Source organism: Onthophagus taurus, unplaced genomic scaffold (genome assembly GCF_036711975.1).
Source record: "Onthophagus taurus isolate NC unplaced genomic scaffold, IU_Otau_3.0 ScKx7SY_16, whole genome shotgun sequence".
Classification (NCBI taxonomy): domain Eukaryota; kingdom Metazoa; phylum Arthropoda; class Insecta; order Coleoptera; family Scarabaeidae; genus Onthophagus; species Onthophagus taurus.
In genome coordinates, this window is record NW_027248941.1 from 960840 (window position 1) to 970814 (window position 9975).

Sequence of the window (9975 nt, forward strand, 5' to 3'; positions counted from 1 at the left end):
AATTTTATACTAATATCTAGAAAACGACACTAGTATTTTAGACGTTTCGGTATTCTGCATTTTTTCTAAGATAAGTTACACCTTTAACTACCAGACAGCATGAAAATCTCTAACGGCCGGTGTACAATTTACCGATAAATTTTCCGACAGCGTTATCTGGCAGATAAGTTAGTTTGTACTGTATTACAATGTACGGATATTTTTGTCGGTGAGATTATCGGCAGGATAACTTATCGGGTACTCAGCGGTGCCGATAAGATACTTATCCGCCAGATATTTATGGTTACCAAGGTTTTTATATAAAAACTTTGTATGCTTACTGCATAGGTTAACCTATAGCATTAATATACAGGGGTGTCTTCGAAATGCGTGTACAACGGAAGACCATAAATTCCTATTATATATGTATATAATATCTATTATATATGTAGCTATATGTACGATGTGTCAGTTGTCTGTCGTGAAAATTTTTTTAAACAATTATTATTGTCAAAATCATAATTCAAACTTCAAAGAAAGACGTTAGCTTTGCCATTCTACGGCATAAATCACTAGATATGGGGAAAAATTATTACCAACCGACTTTTATTTCGCCGATAGCAATCTAATATATCTTTATCTTCCTGATAACTTCATCGGCCGGATAGATATCAGGTAGATTTATCGGTATATTGTACAACCGGCCCCAAAAACGATAAAATCTCGCTTCCAATTAAAATTATTAATTAATAAATAAAATTTTTCTTGTTTAGGTGGTCTTTTACGTCAACTTCCTCCCGAATCGACTAAAATGGGATCGATAACCCAAGGAACCCCAATTCACGTCCCACACCAAGACAAACGCATCTACGACCCTTATTTTACCACGAAACGACCTCCAAACCCCACCCAACAATACCAACCAAACCACCAATATCGCACCGCCCCCTACTCGGTGGAACACCAATTAAGTAACCGACAAATAATTATGACCGATTACATAACCTCACAACATATGCCGGGGAGGCGCCCCGAAAAACAATATTACCCGTCGATGAGAACCCCGCCACCGCCCACCGCTCAAGTCGTTCAGTCCCAACAACAAAGACAAGGAGTGATTCAAAGACACAATACGAGGCCGCATTACCCGCCGCCACCGCCCGGACACGAAGCGCTAAATTCTTTGGTGGATATCGCGGTGCAACAGCCGAGTTTGCCCGTTCCGAATGCGCCGCCTCACGAGGGGTTGGGAAAAACGATCGCGGATAATATTTTGGAACAGCCGCATCGGTATATGTTGCAACAACAGCAACAGCTCAGGCAACAACAACAGCAACAACATCAACATCAACAGCAAAGAATTGAAGCTGAGAGGAGGTAAATTAATTTTATTCAAGTAATTCATTAATTAATTAATTTTTAAAGTAAGTAATTTTTAAAGTTGTTTTTTTTTGAGTATTAGACCACTGCCTCGGCAGCATAGCTGCCTCGGCTTCTTAATAATGGAGATGTATTCAAAGAAGTTATACTACCAGATCTTGAATACGTGAACTGTTGCCTCAGCAGCATCTACTTATAAATAATAAATGCCAGTTATGAAGTGCCACTATTACCTGTTTCTTTTTTGAGTGATTAATTCACTGCCTCGGCTTTTTTTTTAGTAATGGAAATGTACTAAAAGAAGTTATACTACCTTGAATCTTAAATATGTTAACTGTTGCCTCGGCTTCTAACTAATAAATGTGCCTTATTAAGTGTCACTACCGGTTTCTTTTTTGAGTAAATAGACCATTACTTCGTAGACAGCTACCTCAATTTCTTAATAATGAAGGCGCATTAAAAAAAAAGCTTGCCTACCTGGTCTAAAAGAACATTTGAACTGTGCCTCAATAGCATAGCTGCCTCAGTCTGTAGGTACCTTTTTAAAATAATTATAACACTGTCCTAATCACAATCTCGCAACATCAATTAATTAACCTCAATAAAATTAATATTGTTATTTAATTGATGTTTTTGAAATTGTTAATTAATTAATGCTGAGGTTATTAATTAATTAAATTAAAATAGCAACCTCAACAATACCGACATTTTGAATTAATTAATGTTGTTAAAGTTATTTATTAATTAATTTTTAGTAATTATGAGTTAGTTAATATTGTTGAGGTTGTTAATTATTAATAGCAATCTCAATTAATTAACAACATCAATTACTTAACAATCTCAACAGCATCAATAATTAATAAACTCAACAAAATTAATTAAGTAGCAAGCTCAACAACATTAACACTGTTAGTTAATAGTAAATTAATGTTGTTGAGAGTGTTAAATATTGATGCTGTTAATTAATTGAGATTGTTGAGGTTGCTATTAATTAACAACCCCAACAACATTAATATTGTTCATTAATTAATATTGATAAAGTTGTTTTTTAATTAATTTTTAGTAATTATGAATTAATTAATATTGTTGAGGTTGCTATTAATAATTAACAACTTCAATAATCTCAATTAACAACATCAAATAATTAAAAAACCCCAACAACTTTAATATTGTTAGTTAATTAATGTTGTTGAAGGTGAATTAATTATTTTTCTTAATTAATAAATTACTTAATATTGTTAAGGTTGCTATTAATTAACAACCTCAATTAATTGACAACCTCAACAACATTAATATTGTTACTTAATTGATGTTGTGGAAGTTGTTAACCAATTAATGTTGAGGTTATTAATTAATTAATGTTGTTGAGGTTGCTATTAATAATAAACAACCTCAACAATCCCAATTAATTAACAAGATCGATTAATTAACAACCCTAACAACATCAATAATTAACAATCTCAACAACATTAATTAAATAGCAACCTCAACAACATCAACATTGTTAGTTAGTTAATTAATGTTGTTAAAGTTATTTATTAATTAATTTTTAGTAATTATGAATTAATTAATATTGTTGAGGTTATTAATTATTAATAGTAACCTCAACAATCTCAACTAACAACATCAAATAATGAACAAACCCAACAACTTTAATATTGTTAGTTAATTAATGTCATTAAAGTTGATTATTAATTAATTTTTAGTAATTATGACTTAAATAATATTATTGAGGTTGCTATTAATAATTAACAACTTCAATAATCTCAATTAACAACATCAAATAATGAACAAACCCAACAACTTTAATATTGTTAGTTAATTAATGTTGTTGAAGGTGAATTAATTATTTTTCTTAATTAATAAATTACTTAATATTGTTAAGGTTGCTATTAATTAACAACCACAATTAATTGACAACCTCAACAACATTAATATTGTTACTTAATTGATGTTGTGGAAGTTGTTAACCAATTAATGTTGAGGTTATTAATTAATTAATGTTGTTGAGATTGCTATTAATAATGAACAACCTCAATAATCTCAATTAATTAACAACATCGATTAATTAACAACCCTAACAACATCAATAATTAACAATCTCAACAACATTAATTAAATAGCAACCTCAACATTGTTAGTTAATTAATATTGTTAAAGTTATTTATTAATTAATTTTTAGTAATTATGAATTAATTAATATTGTTGATGTTGTTAATAATTATTAATAGCAACCTCAACAATCGCAATTAATTAACAACATCGATTACTTAACAACCCTAACAACATCAATAATTAACAATCTCAACAACATTAATTAAATAGCAACCTCAACAACATCAACATTGTTAGTTAATTAATATTGTTTAAGTTGTTTATTAATTAATTTTTAGTAATTATGAATTAATTAATATTATTGAGGTTGTTAATTATTAATAGCAATCTCAATTAATTAACAACATCGATTACTTAACAACCCCAACAACATCAATAATTAACAAACTCAACAAAATTAATTAAGTAGCAACCTCAACAACATTAATACTGCTAGTTAATAGTAAATTAATGTTGTTGAGAGTGTTAAATATTGATGCTGTTAATTAATTGAGATTGTTGAGGTTGTTATTAATTAACAACCCCAACAACATTGATATTGTTCATGAATTAATATTGTTAAAGTTGTTTATAAATTAATTTTTAGTAATTATGAATTAATTAATATTGTTGAGGTTATTAATTATTAATACCAACCTCAACAATCAATAGTTTAAATCAATTAATTAACAACATCGATTACTTAACAACCCCAACAACATCAATAATTAACAATCTCAACAACATTAATTAAATAGCAACTTCAACATTGTTAGTTAATTAATATTGTTTAAGTTGTTTATTAATTAATTTTTAGTAATTATGAATTAATTAATTTTTTGTGAGGTTGTTAATTATTAATAGCAACCTCAACAATCTCAATTAATTAACAACATCGATTACTTAACAACCCCAACAACATCAATAATTAACAATCTCAACAACATTAATTAAATAGCAACCTCAACAACATTAACATTGTTGGTTAATAGTAAATTAATGTTGTTGAGATTGTTAATTATTGATGCTGTTAATTGAGATTGCTATTAATTAACAACCCCACATCATTTTTAGTTAATAAATGTTGAAGTTGTTCATTAATTTATAAAAATTATAAATGAATTAATGTTGTTATTGCTGTTAATAATTAATAACCTCTACAATCTCAATCAATCAGCAACCCCGACATCAACAGTTAACAACTTCAGGAACATCAATTTTTTTATAATTTCTATAAATTAAATAACATCAATAATTAAAGAACAACCTCAACACCATTAATGTTGCTAATTTATTAATTAATGTTGAGGAGGTTGTTAATTACTTGAGATTGTTGAAGTTGTTAATTAATAGCAACCTCAACAATATTATTTGTTAATTAATTAATATTTTTAAGATATAAATTAATTACTCTTGTTGAGGTTGCTATTAATTAACCTCAACAATTTCAATTAATTAACATCAACAACATTAATTAAACAACAACCTCAACACCATTCATGTTGCTAATTTATTAATTCAACAATATTATTTGTTAATTAATTAATATGTTTAAGATATACAGGGTGTCACATAAAAAACGCCCTAAGCTGTAACTCTGTCATTTACACTTCAATTTTCATGAATCAGGTATCAAATGAAATGGTTTGATGAATACTATGTTTTATGGTACAAATATTTTTGTTTTTCAAATTGCTGGCTATATTATTTTTTGCGTCATTAAATAGAGATTTATTTTAATTGTGATTTTAGCAGAAAAAACACCCTGTACATACATTGTGTAATACAAAAACGCCCCACGCTGTAACTCTGTCATTTACACTTCGATTTTCATAAACCAGGTATCAAATGAAATGGTTTGATGAATACTATGTTTCATGGTACAAATATTTTTGCTTTTCAAATTGCTCGGTGTATTATTTTTTGTATCATTGGATAGAGGTTTTTTTCTGAATTCATCGATGTACAGGGTGGACCAAATTGGACACTTTCTATAAGAGATAGAGGAAAAATGATATCACTGCCTGAGGCTCGATTTTTATAAGAAACTTAATGGCGAATAACGGTTTCAGAGATACAGGGTGTTTTCAAATAAGAAATTGCCCTTTTTTGCAGGTAGCTGATCAAATATTAAAAAAAACTTGTTTTAATGCATCTTAATTATTAAGAAGCCGAGGCAGTAGGCTAATTACTCAAAAAAAAAGAAACAATAGTGACACTTCATAACGCACATTTATTGTTTAAAAGTTAAGATTTGTTTATATTTTTTTTAAATGAATAAAATTTTTGAATTTAGAGTTTACCACCAACAACCAAGACCCCAACAACTCCAACCACAACAAGTAAATCGAAACGAATCAACATTAACAGCGGCTAGTTTAATCGACGCGATCATAACACACCAAATAAATCAATCGGAAGGTGGAAGAGAAGTGGTTACGAATAGCCGCGAACCCCAACGCGCGGGGGATCGTCTTTTTCAAAGTTTCCACCGCGAGCAACCCCAACCGGTCATCGACAACAACGGCGAGCGGCCATCCTCGGTGATTTCCGTCGATTTAGACGGCGACAACACGATCGTCAACAAAAATATGACCGTTAAAGAATTGACGGATTCCGTGATTAGCCACGATTTTAATACTCGCCAGCATTACTATCACCACCAAGATAAAGTGAACGAGTGGAATCGGAGGATGCAACACAAAGAGGATAAACGATCAGGGACCCCGCAACAAGACGAGCGACAAATTATAAGGATAGCACAACAACAACAACAACCGCAGAAATATCACGGAGTCGAACCGATTTCGCCGCCGGAAGCGAATCATTGGCCAGAACAAAATTATCGGAGATATCAAACCCAACAGCAACAACAACAACAACAACAACCTCAATCGCATCTCTCGGCGTTTGATTACGTTAAAAATCGGATTGTTGAGGTGATGAGGACCGAGGATGATAATAAAAAGGATGGACAGGATAAAGATCGGAGTGATAGTCCTGGTGATATGGTTATTGATGAGGAAAAACACGACGGTGATAATAACGCGCCCGGAAGTGTCGTGCAAGTACAACCCAGTTATTCTTACGCGATGGATGGGAACAGAAATGAGCCGGAACCGCTGTTAGATTCAAAATACGAACAATTATCCGACGAGGATTAACCTAAAATAACGTGATTTTTTTTTGACTTCATTTTTTAATTAAATAATCTGTAAATAGTTTAAAATCGTACGTTAAAAACCCAAAAAAAAAATTAATAATAATTCTTTTTTTATATATTATAAATAAAATTAGGGTTAATTTACGCTCTTTAAGGAAGTATTTGAGGAATTTTTTAAAGAATTCTTTGAGGTACTCTTTGAGAGAGGCGCGCACGTCCAAAAACTAGTGGAAAAAAATCCTTCTTCACCCATTGTACATTATTTTCGACGTGTATTTTTTATATACATACATACCTGTATATCTATACATATATTAATAAGCGTAGGGCGAAGATTTAAATAAAAAAGCGTGGACATGTGAATATTATAAATATTATAAATAAAAAAATTGGTTGAAAATTTCGCGGGCGTTTTGCCGTCGCCGTAAAATTTAGGTTTTAAGTGAGAACCGAGTGGAAGAATCGTAAAAGTGCGAGGAAAGAAAGGTGTAGATGATAAGAAACAAAAAAAATTAATAAAAAAAATAAACCGGGACGGTTGTACATAAATTCAAACTTGTACTTTTTTCTATTTGTTTAATTAATCCCGTGTCGATATTTCTTTCTCTTTTTTTTATTATTATTTTACTACTACTGCTACTACCTTTTTGTCACTTATTAGTTTTTAAACGATTTTTAAAACGATGACTTGTTATTTTGTTGAAATAAATTTGAAATATCAGTTGGATCGATAATAAAAAATAGGTTATGTTGTTTCTTGTTCAAATCCTAACCTTTACGCGATTAATAAAAACATTAAATTCACCTACCTTTTCGTTGTGGGTCAAATGAAGGCGCCGAATCTTAATTTGATGATCCTTTCCTCGGGAAATTGGCGAAAACACAATTTCCATTTCAACTCAAACGTCATCTGTCAAAAACAAATTATTTTAATACTAGCGACATCTCTTATTTTGCGTCAAAATTAATCGATAATAAATAATTTAAAAAAATTATTTTATTTAAATTATTAATATTTTTTCATTATTTATTAGTTCATAAACGATTTTAAAAACGACAACATATTTTGTTTAAATAAATTTGAATTATCTTTAGATCGACGATAAAAAATAGGTTATGTTGTTTCTTTTTGAAATTGTAAAATTTACGCGATAAAAAAACGTTTAGATTCACTTACCTTTTCATTTTGGGTTAATTGAGAGCGCCGAATCTTATTTTGGTGATCCCTTTTTCGCGAAATTGATGATGAAACGCGATTTTCACTTAAATTCAAACGCCACCTGTCAAAATGAATTTCTTTTTAATACTAACGCCCTCTTTTATTTAACGTCGGAACTAATCGAAGTAATCGATAATAATTTATTAAAAAAATTAAGTTATTTAAATTATTAATATTTTTTCATTACTTATTAACAATTTTAAAAACAACAACTTATTTTGTTTAAATAAATTTGAAATATCTTTAGATCGCCGATAAGAAATAGGTTATGTTGTTTCTTTTTGAAATCGTAAAATTTACGCGATAAAAAATCGGTTAGATTCACTTACCTTTTCATTTTGGGTTAATTGAGAGCGCTGAATCTTAATTTGGTGATCCCTTTTTCGCGAAGTTGGTGATAAAACGCGATTTTCACTTAAATTCAAACGCCACCTGTCAAAATGAATTTCTTTTTAATACTAGCGCCCTCTTTTATTTAACGTCCGAACTAATCGATAATAATTTATTAAAAAGTTAAGTTATTTAAATGATTAATATTTTTTCATTACTTATTAGTTCATAAACGATTTTAAAAACAAGTTATTTTGTTTAAATAAATTTGAAATATCTTTAGATCAACGATAAAAAATAGGTTATGTTGTTTCTTTTTGAAATCGTAAAATTTACGCGATAAAAAAACGTTTAGATTCACTTACCTTTCCATTTTGGGTTAATTGAGGGCGGCGAATCTTAATTTGGTGATCCCTTTTTCGCGAAATTGGTGATAAAACGCGATTTTCACCTAAATTCAAACGCCACCTGTCAAAATGAATTTCGTTTTAATACTAGCGCCCTCTTTTATTTAGCGTCAAAATTAATCGAAAATAATTTATTAAAAAAATTATGTTATTTAAGTTATTACTATTTTTTCATTGCTTATTAGTTCATACGATTTTAAAAACAACAACTTATATTGTTTAAATAAATTTGAAATATCTTTACATCGACGATAAAAAATAGGTTATGTTGTTTCTTTTTGAAATCGTAAAATTTACGCGATAAAAAATCGGTTAGATTCACTTACTTTTTCATTTTGGGTTAATTGAGGGCGGCGAATCTTAATTTGATGATCCCTTTTTCGCGAAATTGGTGATAAAACGCGATTTTCACTTAAATTCAAACGCCACCTGTCAAAATGAATTTCTTTTTAATACTAACGCCCTCTTTTATTTAGCGTCGAAATTAACCGAAAATAATTTATTAAAAAAATTATGTTATTTAAGTTATTAATATTTTTTCATTACTTATTAGTTCATAAACGATTTTAAAAACAACAACTTATTTTGTTTAAATAAATTTGAAATATCTTTAAATCAACGATAAAAAATAGGTTATGTTGTTTCTTTTTAAAATCGTAAACTTTACGGTATAAAAAAACGTTTAGATTTACTTACCTTTTCATTTTGGGTTAATTGAGGGCGGCGAATCTTAATTTGGTGATCCCTTTTTCGCAAAATTGGTGATAAAACGCGATTTTCACTTAAATTCAAACGCCACCTGTCAAAATGAATTTCTTTTTAATACTAACGCCCTCTTTTATTTAGCGTCGAAATTAATCGAAAATAATTTATTAAAAAATTATGTTATTTAAGTTATTAATATTTTTTCATTACTTATTAGTTGATAAACGATTTTAAAAACAACAACTTATTTTGTTTAAATTAATTTGAAATATCTTTAGATCGATGATAAAAAATAGGTTATGTTGTTTCTTTTTGAAATCGTAAAATTTACGCGATAAAAAAACGTTTAGATTCACTTACCTTTTCATTTTGGGTTAATTAAGAGCGCCGAATCTTAATTTGGTGATCCATTTTTTGCGAAATTGGTGATAAAACGCGACTTTCACTTAAATTCAAACGCCACCTGTCAAAATGAAATTATTTTTAATACTAGCGACCTCTTTTATTCAGTCTCGGAAGTAATCGAAGAAGTATTAAAATAAAGATTCGCTTTAATTAGTAATAAATATTATTTATATTATTACTTTAATTCTATTACACTCGGATAATAAGTAATAAAATTAATGCAAACTATTTTGAATTGTTCGCTAAATTAAACATCTTTATTTTAATACTTATACAGAGTGATTCAAAAGTAT

The 9975-nt window shown here is 29.2% G+C and overlaps 1 protein-coding gene and 1 long non-coding RNA gene across 4 annotated transcripts in view; one reads left to right on the plus strand and one right to left on the minus strand.

The window, feature by feature from the left end:
- The window catches only part of LOC111415336 (nuclear receptor corepressor smrter), a 66870-nt gene extending 59511 nt beyond the window's left edge, over positions 1-7359 (plus strand). The window contains exons 10-11 of the mRNA XM_071201080.1: positions 753-1356; positions 5750-7359. Of these exons, the coding sequence (XP_071057181.1) occupies positions 753-1356; positions 5750-6617 (1472 nt within the window). The 3' untranslated portion in view covers positions 6618-7359. The remainder of the gene's footprint in view (positions 1-752; positions 1357-5749) is intronic.
- Positions 1-9736, minus strand: part of LOC139432485 (uncharacterized) — a 63745-nt gene extending 54009 nt beyond the window's left edge. For all 3 annotated transcript variants that reach the window (XR_011642255.1, XR_011642257.1, XR_011642256.1), the window contains exons 1-7: positions 9638-9736; positions 9269-9371; positions 8899-9001; positions 8531-8633; positions 8165-8267; positions 7794-7896; positions 7426-7526 (exon numbers count right to left, since the gene is read on the minus strand). This is a non-coding gene — a long non-coding RNA (uncharacterized lncRNA). The remainder of the gene's footprint in view (positions 1-7425; positions 7527-7793; positions 7897-8164; positions 8268-8530; positions 8634-8898; positions 9002-9268; positions 9372-9637) is intronic.
- Between the last annotated feature and the right edge of the window lie 239 nt (positions 9737-9975).